The 14,663-nt window shown below is 39.4% G+C and overlaps 1 protein-coding gene across 2 annotated transcripts; it reads right to left on the bottom strand.

Annotated features, from left to right (window-relative positions):
* Positions 1 to 4,147: 4,147 nt before the first annotated feature.
* Zfand5 (zinc finger AN1-type containing 5) lies at positions 4,148 to 13,815 on the bottom strand. 2 transcript variants are annotated; one of them, XM_004838131.4, is made up of 6 exons: positions 13,684 to 13,815; positions 10,057 to 10,216; positions 9,550 to 9,661; positions 8,858 to 8,961; positions 6,497 to 6,622; positions 4,148 to 5,795 (listed from the first exon to the last, which is right to left on the bottom strand). In XM_004838131.4, the coding sequence occupies exons 2-6, from the start codon at positions 10,205 to 10,207 to the stop codon at positions 5,647 to 5,649; spliced, it is 642 nt and encodes a 213-aa protein (XP_004838188.1). In that variant the 5' UTR covers positions 10,208 to 10,216; positions 13,684 to 13,815; the 3' UTR covers positions 4,148 to 5,646. The 2 variants fall into 2 exon arrangements, with proteins under 2 accessions (XP_004838188.1, XP_087040228.1); XM_087184102.1 differs by lacking the exon at positions 13,684 to 13,815 and adding an exon at positions 13,248 to 13,399.
* Positions 13,816 to 14,663: the final 848 nt, after the last annotated feature.

Here is a 14,663-nt window from a genome sequence, read left to right on the forward strand (position 1 = left end):
AATAAGGACCAAAATGTATAACAGATAATATGAAATGGGGGGAGGCTGAAGGGAGGCAAGGGTAATAAGAGAAAAAGGAATTGGGCTACATCATGCAAAGGAACAAATGCCCTTTGATTAGTGTGATCATTATGCATAAATTGTATCAATAAAATTTATTTTTAAAAAATAGAACCATTACTTTTAAGACTCATAAACATGCCTATCATCTGAATGCTAAAAAGGTCATGTCTGAATATGAATGCATTATATTTTGATGCTTGTGGATTGAATTTACTTTGAACAAGTAACATTGTTTTATCTATTAAACCTCTGAAGGGGGAAGAGATGAAAAACAAAAGAAGATGTTCTACGTGTAAGTACTAACTCCTTAGGAGAAATTTACGTATTGCAAACATGTACCAGTAAAATAAAGTATTAAAAAAATCCTCTGAAGTCAGTATCTTTCATGTAATGTAATCTAGCCAATGATAAAACAATCTAATTGACATGCCAACCAAATAATCTAAATCTAGCTAAAACTAAAGCTTATTTAAATGTAGTTCATTTTAGCAGATGTTTAAATTCAGATAAAGGACCTTGTGCTTGCAAGGCAGGGAGGGAGGCGGTGGAACCACTGAGCTAAATCCCTGGCCTCAGATTACCCATTCTTATTTAAGTATTACAGGTTTTTACTGTGGGATGATTTTTGTAATAGTAAAAAATAGTACAAAACTCCAACATTAGAAGTCATTGTCTTTATGTTTTTAGCCCTATTAATCTGGTTTTAAGTATTACAGGTTTTTACTGTGGGATGATTTCTGTAATAGTAAAAAATAGTACAAAACTCCAACATTAGAAGTTACTGTCTTTATGTTTTTAACCCTATTAATCTGGTTCTTAATCTGTATGTATAAACTTTATAAGGACTTAACAAAATGAATCTGATGCTGGCATAAAGGGGGAGTGGAGGGAAAAAGAATTAGATGTGTTATGTCCATATACCGATTCCTTATTGTATTGCAAACATGTACTAAGAAAAATTAAGGTCAGTTGTTTTTAGTATGTAGTTAAAGGCTTTTACCACAGGGTAGCTCCTTAGGAAACATTACAAGTAAAGTGTTTCTAAGGTTGGATATAGAAAAAAAGAAAAATGCTTGGGGTTCTATTTACGAGCGGCTGTATACCATATAATAAAAACTCAAAATCTTAGCTGGGTGTGGTAATAAACAGCTTTAATCCCAGCACTTGGGAGGCTGAGGCAGGATTGCTGAGTTTGAGGCCAGCTTGGGCTATATATACAGGAGTTCAAGGACAACCTGAACTGCATAGTGAGACCCTGCCTCAAAAACCAACCAACACCTCAATCATTATGTGGTATTGCAATTTAGATGTCTGAACATATTCTTAGTGAAGTGGAAAGAGGACAAGATTAAGTTTCGTGGCCAGGACAAGCTAAGTTAAAAATTTGCCATGGATATACACACAGGATGTCTGAAAAATTTACTGAGACACTAGAGTTTAAGTCGAACTCATGCAGGCTAGTTTACATTTTTTCTGGCTGATGCCTGAACTCCAAAGGGTAAGTTCTTAAGTAAATGCTATTTAACAGTTCCTACACTCAATTCCTACACTCAACTGAAACGTGAGAATGCTAGAAAGATTTCCTATCTGAGTTTGACTGACGATTACCTCAACTCCTGAACAGCTTGATACATTACCAATCATTTCAGATATATACAATCTGAGGTTCTGTGAAGACAATCAAAATCAAGAAAAATATTAACACTATTCAATTACTATAATTCCCTTCAATTTACTGTTAATGAGTTAAGTATTCCGTGTGCAGTGTGACTTAGCAACATTGGCACCCATACTGTAAGTAGCACTTAGCAGTTGTAAACAGAATGAATTTACAATTATGGCAATAATTATTTAACTTACTTGTACGACTAAGAAAAATACACTCTGGAAGAGAAAACAGTGCTTTCCTTTTACATAAACTGAAAACCAGCATGTGTGAAAACAGCTGTATTGATACTTTTCTATAGGGCCCCACACATTCAGTTCTTTTTAAAAGTACAAACATGCAGAATTGCTTTGTAAATTTTCAAGTTTCATTAAAAGCCTGCTGCCTAGTCCACATACAGTTTTAGAGAACTTAAGGATACATACTTTTTGTTAAGTCAGCAACCTATTACTCTCTCCAAAAATTACAATCTAATACTATGGACAAAAACTGTACAAATTTTATATAAAGACAAGTGTCAAACCTTAAGTTTTTGTATATATTCAAACATTTACACAAAGTGGAAGAGACCAAATAGCCTTTCTAACCTGACATTGACTGAAAATATGTGTGCCTTTAGAATAGTGGGTGTTAAGATGAGGCAGCTGTGCTTAATGCACACTAAACTCATTTTGGAAGCACATGAATGTATTAGCTACCAAAAAATAACAACAGCAGTATGCTTACTATTATTATTGCTATTAAGTAGATGTTTGCCCAACTTTAATTGCTTGCTAGGAACTTCATTTAATGTGAGAACATCTGCAAAGACTAGTTAAAAGGACTCCAATTACTTAAGGCTTAAGTCACAAATTTAATCTTTTCACCTCAGAACTTGAAGTAACCAATTTCCTTAAATTGTTTTCTTTCCTAGTTATAGAAATCATTATTTTACGATTATCAAGAGCTGGGAGTGGTGGCACACACCTGTAGTCCCAACATTCAGCAAGCAGAGGCAAGAGGATCACCACAAGTTCAAGAGGTACACAGTGAAGGTCAAGACCAGATTCACCTAGAGACCCTATCTCCAAAAAAAAAAAAAAAAAATTAGCAAGTGCTACATGCTAGGCAGTTTCAAGTGCTGTTTTCACATTCCTGAACAGTTAAAATCCTCATTTAACAAGCAGCCCAGGCCATCCTAAAATAATCTGCCCTCTAATATCCTAGTTCTAATGTTCATGACCCCAGTCACTACACCATTAAAACACATACCTTTCCTTTGCAAACTAATCCATTCTGTGGGAAGACCACACCAGGTCAAACCTAAGACCCTGGCTTTACAGAGCAGGCTCACTTTAAGATTAGACTTGAAAAAAGTAAGTCTAGTCATACAGCTAAATTGACTCCTGGCCGGTCCCAGGGAACCTTTTTAGGTGGAGAGCTGCTAAGATTTATGAGAAACAGTATAGTATTAAAATGCTTAAAACCTCAGCATACATTACAAAGTTAAAGCCTTCAATCAGAACTGAGGAAACATGCAGGTATGACTCGTCTGGGTAGACTTCAATCTTCTTAGAAGGCTTCACACTCTGACCCCTCTCCCCTCCTGCTATCTCTCACACATTCCTGCTAATCAAAGCCCCTTTTCTAGTAGTTATCATGGAAACATCCATAAACTGAAGGAGCTTCAGGGCTGTCTCATTTGTCTTAGTACTTATTCCCAAACTTTTAAGCTAGATTTAAATTTATCAAATTTTTGGTGACAGAGATGGCACTAATGGTCTTATTTTAAAATTGAAAAACTAAGTTCCCTTTCAAAATACTGATTTGCAATTCCGCTGTTATTAACTACTACCCTTGATATTGAGGACACCACCCACATTTTAGTGCACGAACTTCAACCCCAACACTTCCATTGGGAAGCAAAAGCAGCAGCACATGAAGAACCCAGTTAAGTACTTTCCTCCCACACTCCAACCTTAAGAAATAATGGTTCTGCTCTTGGCTTCAGTTGCCCTGTGGGGCAAAGTCAGCTTGTTAAATTTATTACTTGGCATAACACCTACAAAAAAGTCCATGGGCCCATCTTATTAGAGCCAAAGTCTCAAAATAAAATGACCCATTGTAAACAAAGTTATGCCTATTTTCCTCTTCAGGGTTTTTAATCATAGAATAGATTGAAGCACATGGAAAAAAGGTAATGCTTTGAGAATTTGATCCTGAAAATGCCTGTTCAGTTCTCCAAAAACAAACTACCTTTCATGTACCATACTTGAAAATGTTTCAAATTCATGTTGTTTACTTGACAAGAGTTCAAGGACTCCAGTGGAAAATAAAATTTACACCATAGCCATGCAGTCTACATATGCAACTATGAAGTTGAATATGAAACATTTTCTACTCTGTAGGATTCTAAGCCTTAAAAACCCAATGAACAAATAAAGTTTCCCTCTGTACATGGCTTTTATTATTTACATAATACAATATAGCATCAATGCTGAATAGCATGATTATGTGCAATACATAAATATGAACTATCTGTACACATCTGCAGATCTAACTTGGAACTAAGGTACATAAAATTGAAAGCAAAACTGAATGCTTTAATAAAAGAACTAGGACCAAACACTGCAATAAATCAGAAGTAGTGCCTCGTGTACATACTTAACTATTTACAGATGAAAACAGGCATTACCACAACACTAACTATACTCATTTATATATAAAAAACACAAGTTTCATACATCACAGGAAACCTTCCATTATAACACAGAAGTGATATTACCAAACAAGCATCAGTGAAGTATACTGCCTTTTCTAGTTGTTATTGTACAATGCTGTAGATAATGCAGCCCATGCAATACACCCAAGAACACTACAGTCCTACACCCAAGTACAATTAATATGATAAAGCAGCCCTCTGCAAGTGGTGCTGGATACCACTAAGAAGTCTACTGCAGCCATGTTGGTTATGATTTTCCATGCAGAAGGGTACAATTACATTAAAACCGAAGTCTTTAAAAAGCTTTGAACATTCTTTCTTGAACCAAAACATTCAACAAAAGATGCACATGAAAAATTAACTGTTCAGATACCTTTGCAACTTAAAAATTCAGATGCATGTTATTCAATAGAGCTGCTGTATATGAAAACCAAAAACAGTTTTAATTTCTTCTTGTAAAGTGATTAATCCTAGTGCAGTTCTGTGCTACACACATTTTTAATGAGAATAATGCAGACATCTTCTGGTGCAGGCCAGCACAAGCTTCAAAGATTATCTCAAGACCCTGTTGTTGGCTTGATGGTTTTACTTATAACCAGTTGCGATATATAACCTTTCACAGAATGTCTTATTTGACAGCTTTTAGAAGACCAATTTAACCAGGCTTACATTTGGCACCAAACACTGGTTTCACAGAAAGGAAGGTCCAATCCTTCTTTATAGCTTTCATCCTGCTTCCAAAGAACATGTGGAAATTAAGAGGGTGAAAAGTTAACTATGGTAGAAGTAGACTACCAGTCAAGTCCTTTTCTGGTGTACCATTAAAAAAAAAAAATACAGGCACATAACACTAGCCAAAGATTATACCTTGATAACATTCCCAAAAGGCAGATATGCTGCAAACATGCAGAGATTTCATTTGTTTGGCACATGGGAACTAAATTTTTTCCCTTATTATCTGTGTTATTTCAATTTGCTGTGCAATTTCCATTCAATTTTATTCAGGGGAGGGCATATACATTTTGTAGGGCTGTATCTATCCAATTCTGCCTGTAACAAACACCCAAACATCCTAAAATATCAATTATAAAACAGACAAGTGTAAAGTAAAACTCTGGAGAACATCAAAGGAAAATGGCCATGCATCTGCTCTTTAATGTTTTCCTACGATATATTAAAATAAAAACAAAGTTTCAGTCTCTTCACAAGCACTAATTTATATTCTCTGGATTTTTTCAGCCACGACAACTGGGTTTTCTTTTCTGATTTTTGCCGCAGCTTCTGCTTTGTAATCATATGGACAGTTGTGCTTGTCAGAGTAACGGTGAAGTCCACAAAACAAATTTCCACATCGGCAGTCAAATCCTGTACAAACAAGAGGAAGCCATGTCACTCGGGAACTTGTAATTAAGAGAGCCTTACTGACTACAAAAAAAGAATCATATTTTCATGGCTTTATAACACAAATGACTGTCAATACTTTATCAAGCCTATTACTTTAAATTGTGAGATACGGTGAGAAATTCAAATAACTATGCTCAGTCTACCCTCTAAGGGAAGTAGGGACTATGAAATGGAAAGTGCTTGGTAGGCCAAACCATGTTCAAACAATAAGATGGGTTACCTGTCAGCTAATTCTACCACGTGTGTTTTCCATCATCTCCCATAGACATTACACAAGGTACAATTTATACAGGTTCTAGAGTCAAGCTGAATTTCAATTCAAAACACAGCCCTGCCACATCATTTGATAACTGGGTAATATTTCAAGGGAAAGCTAGATAAAAATAAACCACAAAATTCTGAGACTTACTGTAGAAAATATCTGTAAGATTTCACGTTTAGCTTACCGTCATGCGTAAGATTAGTAATAACCATGAGATTAGGAGATAAAGTAAAATACAATCTCTTACCCTATTTCACTCTGCCCTTTTCTACCCTCTATTAACTTTTTATTCAAGTCCTTATAAAAATATGTGAGACTGCCCAGTCCTTTATACAGAGACCAAGAGCTCTTTATTAAGTGCAAGTACTAAAATATACATTGTCTTATGCATTTGTAATACCTGTAAGGCCAACTTTCTTTCTACACATGAAACATCTGTTCTTCTTTGGTTTAGGCAACTCAGGAGCCTTTTCTTCACTTTGAGAAGTACTGGGCTGAGAAACTGATGGACTGGGCTGAGTAACAACTGAAAAGTAAGGGTAAAAATTTAGAAACTTGCCCAGAGATCACAGGCTGACAATGATCTAAGTAAAACAAAGAAAAAAAAACCCACCCCCACATCTAATAGAAACAGGAACATTCAAAGATCAACAACACTATTACCTTATCCAAACTTAGGGAGTTTAAGCTTTACAAATAGGAACTTTTAAACAGAATCTTCCTTTCCTTCCAATACCCATACTGCTTGTTCCTCTAAATTTTATGAAATGAACACTTAAGAAATTCCATCTCAGACTTAACCAGCTACTGTGTGTGATACTAATTCTGTGTTTTAAAGACCTAACAGATACTGACTGTATGCTTAGTTCTTTCATGTTGTAATTTCCTAAACACCAATGTCTCAACAAAGTTCAAATTCATTACTTCTCAAATAATAAAAGCTATCAACTCTGAAGGTCCTGCGTCATTTTGATTGAATGAAATCAGCAAATTTTGACAAAGCCCAAGCCACTCATCCCTAAATAACTTTAGATTCAAAAGTTTCGATGTAATTACTTTGTCATTTTCACAAATGTACAACACTGTCATAGGTAGAAAATTATGAAGATTTAAAAAACTATCTTTGAGGTTTAGGCAGGAGTAACACTGCCAGTTCAAGGCTAGTAGGATTAGTGAGACTCTGTTCTCCAAAAAAAAAAAAAAAAAAAAAAAAAAAAATAGTAGACAGTCTGGAAAAGCTTATGCTTGTAAAGCTCTGATGTGTTAAGATTAAGGATTCCATACACAGAACAGGATTTTTAAAAGCACAACTGTATTTTTTCTTTACTCTGAACAGCAAGAGAAAAATCTACAAAAGTCCCACCCTTTTCTCCAACCTCAAAGGTTGTTTTAGTTCATATTTGACTTCAATAGACTTTGTATGAACAACACACACACAAAGCCATTAAGTCCAAGACAAAATATCAAAATATATTTCTACTTACATATACTTCTAACCATGTATCTGAAACACTGTTAAGTTCTAAAATTTTAGTATTACTCCAAACCTTAAGAGCAAATTTATACACAATCCTAAATTCAATGACTGAACAAAACGCTAGGCAGATCAATGCTATTAGCATATCCAAACTTCTAGAGCAAGCTGAATTTATCATTAATTTGCATTAGCAATGTACCCACTGGGATCAACAGCCTAGTATTAGACATACAATAGTGTTCTACCTTTCCCCCTAATAAGCTATTAATGATACCCTTGATACAATTTTTTCTGATGGTATGAAGGTAAATAATTGAGAATGTGGAGGATTAAGGAGTGGTGGTGTCATTCATTTCTTTACCCACATATGCAAAAACAAGACATACAAAAAGGTGGCCTACAGCAGGGGATGATACAGAAAATGCACATGTCTACCAAGTAGTAACAAGTGTAGATACCAGCTACCTATCTAACCCAAAGCTATGCTTCAGAGGTAATTTATATAAAAAACATACACACACCAAGTACATCACAATGACACTAATTTGGTCAATTTTTTCAAAAGAATGGAACTCATTTTAAAATATCATAGATCCACCTGCCATTTCAGGGCCAAAGGATTTGACCTTAACTTGGAGACTACGCACCATAAAATTGGCTACACCGTTAAAAAGGCAAGCCTCCAAAGCAGACCTACAAATCATTATTTTGTCACAATTTTTATACTGCACTGTTACTGCTCTAAGAAAGAACAAATTGATTTGAATGAACTGCACATAGCTAATTCTAACAAGTCACTATTCCTACAACCTACTAGGGCACTTTTGGTTATGCTGTAGGCACAGCTTCAAAGTCACTATTAAAAACCAAAATGCCCTTCCAGAAGTTTTAAACTCCTACAAAATGATAGGGATCCTGCACTTACACTTCTGGTGTTCAAACGTTTTTTATTTTGTTTTCTACAACACTGACAAATCAAGATGGAACTGGTTTTGATTATAAAATTTTTCTTTATGGCCTCAAAGTCTGAGTTCATTAAATCCATAAAACACCCAGCCTCCAGATGACAAACTTTGATTTGTAGGTGTGAGGGTAATGGAGGAGATGTGCATAGAGTAAAACAGCAAAACTATTTTAAGTATCAAGATACTTTACAGATAGTAGTTCTTTGCCTGTTTTCATAGCTTTCCCTTCTCTTTGGTCAATGGGAAGAAGAGAATCCCACCATCAACTTTCTCATACTACCAAATCCAGAACTGAACCGGTATTAAATGAGAAGCATACCTGGCTCTGACGCCTCTGTTTTCGGGGTAGTTATTTTGTCCTCTCTTGAAATGCTCATTTCTGTCATTTGCTGAGTTACAGGCAAGGCAGCCACAGGCACATTTCTATGTGAGTTCAAGCAAACAATTATTTTCAAAGATATTAAGAGAACTTCTTTTTGAGATAGTTGTCAGTTCAACTTTTATAACATGATTTCCAACATGATCAAATGAAGGTAGGTAACCAAAATTTTTAAAAAAGATATTGGATGCCCAGTATAAATAGTTGAGAAGAAAGCAATCTGATAAATGACTCATGTACTCAAGGCTGCAAATTTTATATGTCACCATGTTTTACTATATCTAACTAGGAATTTTAGCTGTGCCCATAATTTAAAGACAAAAGGAGAAACTGTGCCAAACAAAACACCTTGTGTGTGGCACTATAACTGTCTGTAAAATCTCACTCTCTACAATTCACAATTTCAATTATAAGGGAAAAAAACCCAGCTTTTTCAACAGACTCCTTGAAGGGGTTATAGAGTACTTTGTAAAACACACTGTATGACCTAAAAATCAGATACTAAAGGACACTGAAATCCTTAACTGTGCAATGCATGCAAAGCCAAGGGCATCCTCATTATTACATAAGTAACACAGACATCTTCATTTCCTCTCCACAGTATCAGAGAACTTTGAAATGCTCAATCTTACCTTGATTTTTCAGATGTGCTACCAGCAGCACCTTCACAGTTGTTTAAGCTAGTGTCTGCTCTCTGTACAGATGCAGAATCTGAGGTAGGACTGTTGGAACCACTAGCTGTCCCTATTTTAAAAAAGAATTTGTAAGAAACAATTCAACACTATAAAAACTCAGCATTGACTAAATAAAGTAACAATACTTGCATTTAATTAGTGATTTAAGTATGTTCACTGTGCTGCAATTCTGCATTTACTTGAATATTCCCACAAAATTTAAAGTCATATCCAGTGAATACAAGTATTATACAAAACCTCCAAAAGGAAAAATGGAAAAAGCTAGAAGATGCCTGTAGATATTCCTGATGAGGTCATGTCAAGTACTGGGCTGATGCTTTAATTTTAAGCTCTTGTTATGTCTTTTCCTTGCCTTTCAGCATTCTCAGTCTCAGGCACCAATTCTTGGTTCTGCATTTTTGTCCACCAGTTCTTCAAGTGTGTTTTTCCTTGGATACAACTTACCCATTGGGCTCATTCTGCCACTATTCTGCTGTCTCTGAAGATGTTCTTTGTAGCAAACAGAACACATTCCATTTGTCCTAGGGTTCCCATAAAAGCCACATCCTGTACTACATAGCATGGGCCCTGGGGTCTGGTTAGTCTCCTGAGCCATTCTTGTTTGCTATAAACAAAAACAAAATTAAATTTTTAGCATGCCACCAAAATAAAAGGAGCACAATACAGTCAACAATGGTACCTGTTATTTCTAAACACCATTACTAACCAAAGTAGAGGTAATTATGAATATTTTTTGCCTTTGTAAAAGAAACATTTTAGGAGCAAAAAGAAAGCACTCTATTAATCCTGATTTCAATTTCCAAAAGGGTTACCCTGACAGTATTAGGTTTAATCAATTTGGGAAACTGATATTTTACTTCCTTGGCTAAAAACATTAAATGGAATTCCCAAATGAAGGGACAACATACAATAATCACCTCTTGATATTTATTTTTTAAATTGGCTGAGTATTGGATTTAGTCTGAAAGCTTTCTTAAAGCTATACCTGGACATATCTGGGCCTCATTAGTAATTTCAATTCAACTGAGGCACAGGCAACTATTTGTTTAAAGCAAGTGCCTAAAAACCTACAAAGCAAATTAACCATAGATTTTTCAGCCAAATACTCCATTAATTGTAACAAGTACTATTCTCATAAAAACTTAAAATTTAATACAGTAAAGCAATGAGTACATAACCTTTAGTAATGGTTAATATTTAATGCAAGGTAACCAGAAAACTATACAGTGAGCCTAACTGCTTTCCTAGAACCATGGCTAAAAATTAGCGAAAATATAGTAATGTTGTGCTCAGTAAGTTTTCTTCAGGCTAAGAGAATACACACAAGGATGATTAGATAATTATATAAAAAGCAGTATTTGATAGGATTTCATTAAAGGGAAATTCTGTACCATATAACTTGTGGCCGCTCGCTTCCAATTACCACATATTAGAATACACTCAGTGAGTTAAAACCATGTTTTATCAAGCATTAACTCTTTACTAAAATTATAAAAATGGAGAAAGAAGGGCTTAGTGGCATGGCACTTGCCTTGCAAAGGCAAGGTCCTGAGTCCATCCCCAGTACCAAAAATAAAACTAAAAAATGGAGAAAGAAGAATAACCAATTTTGACTTGACCAGAATATTGACAACCCCATCACTTAAATGACAGCAATCTCTTTGTAAATCAAATAGTATGGTATTTCAAGCAAATGAAGCTAGTAAGTAGTGTGACCAAAATCATCAACTTAGAATAGTACTAATTTAGTTGACACTGCCTCTTTAAATAGTAAGTGGAATTTAGCTGACTCATTTGGAGCAGGGTAGTGTAAACATTTCAACATCACTTATGAAGTTTAATAAACAGTTTTAGTTGAGGTTTTCAAATGCTGAATGACAGAAGCAAAAAAAGGTCAAGTAATAAATTATGCATTATTCCCACCGCACATGTTAATCTGCGCTACACAAAAAAGTTAACGCTCCTTGAAGACAGTTTAAGAATTAGCTTGCTCACGTGCTATACTTTCAGTGCCATTTTACTCTGAAAGCACCCTCCTAAATTTAAGACCAACTTGATCACATAAAATAATTCAGTTAAACAAAACAATATTTTAATGGAAACAAATTAGGGGAGGCCTCATCTAATGATTTCACCCACTTTTACATTCCGTCTTTCCTTTTCAGAACATGTACCTTCAACTCCTGATAAATAAATTTTGAACTCAAGAGACACCAGGACATTAAAATCTTCTACACGGCCTTCTATCTTTTAGGGACACCCCCACCCCCCACCCTCGGGCTCCGCGGCCAGCTTTTAAATGCCATCACGTGTGCACAGCTTGACTTAATATTTTTCAGAAGCTTAGATCACATGGGAGGGCGCTTCAGCCTGTCACAAGGCTGCAATGTGACAGGCTGAGCTGGATGGAGGCTCTCACATAAAGCCTAGTCAACAGGGGCCTCTGAAATCAGCTTCTATTTATATCTGAGCCTGCCAACTCCTACACAACCCCAAGAACTAAAGATGCCGCATTTCTGTATCTAACATAAGAAAACAAAGTAAAAAAATGCATTAGGGATGCCAGTTTTTTCCTAATGCAGGGAGGATTAGGGAACAATCTCAAAACCAAGCTATAGTCTTTTGTGAAGCTAAAAAATATGGTCAAGGCTGTTTATAAAAAAAGAATTAAACAGTAGAGAGCATGAAAAGTATAAAGATTTCTTATATTTAGGTGCAATTAATTATGTAGGGAGGGGGACCGTTCACACTTAGGTACCTTCATTCCCTCTGTATTTTTAAAGAAAACAGCTACTATTTACTACCTTTAAAGTTGTTAGAAACTTAAGCATTTATCCATCGTCTCTACCAGGCATAGCCCAAATGTATTTTTTTAAAAATAAAGTTTTGTGGCCTTTCCTAACTCCTAAATTAAAAATATCCGGGTAACTTAAAAAAACACCTCCCCAATAAAAGGTTTGTGTGCCTATGGAATATAGTTGTTTCAGGTGCCCATAATGTTGTAAGAACTCAAGAATGCTCACAGTTCACCTGGGAGTTGAGACACGGGTTCTAGCCTTAATCTGCCACTAATTAAGCCAGTGACCTTGGCCAAGTCCTTACTCTCCTGATCTCAGTTCCTTCTGCCAAAGGGAGATTTTAAAGCTCCTTTCCAGACTTAATATCGGGCCTGAGAGTCAATAAATATGTAACTACAGCAAACCCTTCATAATTTTTGGACACTTTAAGAAAAAAAGTTGAAAAAATTGCAATATTTTCACTAAGGAAGGTTCTCAAGTCCTACTTTAGAGTAGAATTTAATTTCACTGTATAAGCCTGAAAATTATCTAAACCTCAGATTTAAAAGCTGTGACCTATATAGTACTTTATCAAATACATCTCCGAGGAACAGTCTTAGGAGGGTCTCAATCAATAGACAGCCCAAAGCTCTCACTTAAAACCAGCTCAACAGAATGCGTGGAAAGAGAGTAAAAACCCTCAAGTTTACCAGCCTAAATACACGGAACAAAGGAAAAGGTGCTCCATTTCCTCCTTGAAAAGGATCCTGGGAGGAACTAAAACACGACGAAAAGAGAAGCCCCGGCTCCATGCTGCACAGATCTAGACCGAGTTTGGGTCGCAAAAGTCCCCCTCACCCCCTTCAAGCGAAGGCCTCGCTCAGAAAAGCCCAGCCGGGCCTTCTCCAAAAACCACTGAGTCATGCAGAACGACGGCGGCTCCGCAGGCCCGGGGCCCCTCACCCCGCGCCGAGACCGACGCGAACGGCTCCTCGGGGGGAGTGAGCGCGGCCGCCGCCTCGGCCTTCATTTCTGGGCTTGGGCTGCCCAGGCCGGCCGCGCCGAGGGCCTGCGGGACCCGAGTGGCGCGAGGCCGCACGCGGGCATTGTCCTCGGCCGCGCGAGAAGCGGGGCGCCGGGCCACGCCGACAGGACGACGCCCCTTCTTTGTGTTTCCTGGGAGGGCTCCCTCCCTCCCCTGGACGCTGCCGTCCGCGGCCGCTCGGCCTGCGCTGGAAGCCCGCGGCGGCCCGGGCCTCACCCGGACCCGCCCGCCGGGACCCGCACCACTCACCCTGCGGGGCCCGGATGCACACGCAGAGCTCGCGCGCGACGCCGGTGCGCTGCGGTCGGGGCCGGGCCGAGGCCTGCGGGAAGGGCGAGCCGGGTGCCCTGGAGCCGCCGCCGCGGGCCGGAAGCGGGTCAGGCCTCAGGCGGAGGTGGCGCCGCCGCTGCCCGCGAGGAGTCCTCCTTTGTTCCTGCAGCCGCACCGAGCGTGGAGGGACGCGCCGGGCTCCGGAATGGGGGGGCGGGGAGGAGGCGGAGGGAGGACCGGAGGCCGCGGCCGCTAACGCTCCTCGCGGCGCTCGCCCGTCGTCGCCTCACGCCTCCGGCAGCGGCCGGCTGAGCCGAGTCAGAGGGCGGACGGAGCGCGAGCGGCGAGGCCTGGGCAGCGTGGGGACCCGCTGATGGCGCTCTCCGTCGCCCTTGCGGCCGTCGGGGAAGCTGCGCGGCCGGCGGAAGCCAGCGAGCCTCTCGTCGAGGTGCAGACCGCTCCGCGCTCCGGCCGACTGAGGCGCGCTGGGCCCAAACGCTCAGGCTGAGGGAAGAGGGGGCGGGGGCGGGGGCGGGGCCTTTCGTCAGCGAAAACCCCGTGGGCTGCGGCGGCAGCGCAGTGACGTCCGCGTCCGAGGCCCCGCCTGCAGCCCATGCTGATTGGCTGCGGGAGGAGGGTCCGGCTGGCCGTTTCCAAGTCTCGCGGAGCCCAGGCACTAGCCGGGCGGCCGGCCCCTGGGTGGAGCTGGAGCCGGCTAGTCTTGTGGAGAGTGCGTTGCTATTTTTAACCCGATTGTCCGCCCTCGGCTTCCCTCCTCCCGATTTTCTCGCTGAAACCCGCTTTTCCCCGTCCGAGTTCTCACGCTTTGTCTCCAGTCCCGGGCAGGTGTACCCCAGCCCCTCCGCCCGGGAGTTAGGAGGGTTCGACCGACTCCGTTGAGGGGCCGGGCCCTTGGGTGCTGGGCCCTCGCCTCCCGCCCCGCCCCACGTCCTCTGCTG

The sequence above is a fragment of the Heterocephalus glaber genome, unplaced genomic scaffold, assembly GCF_053883595.1.
Source record: "Heterocephalus glaber isolate CG9 unplaced genomic scaffold, H.glaber_assembly_v1.0 deba00001481, whole genome shotgun sequence".
NCBI lineage: Eukaryota > Metazoa > Chordata > Mammalia > Rodentia > Bathyergidae > Heterocephalus > Heterocephalus glaber.

Excerpts from the sequence above, each read along its gene's own strand:
- Zfand5 (XM_087184102.1), bottom strand. The coding sequence starts at position 13,313 with ATGACTCAGTGGTTTTTGGAGAAGGCCCGGCTGGGCTTTTCTGAGCGA. Across the intron at positions 10,217-13,247 it reads GAGGCCTTCGCTTGAAGGGG|CAAACAAGAATGGCTCAGGA; the intron begins GTGAGGGGGACT and ends TTTTGTTTATAG. Across the intron at positions 9,662-10,056 it reads TGGCAGAATGAGCCCAATGG|GGACAGCTAGTGGTTCCAAC; the intron begins GTAAGTTGTATC and ends TTTTTAAAATAG.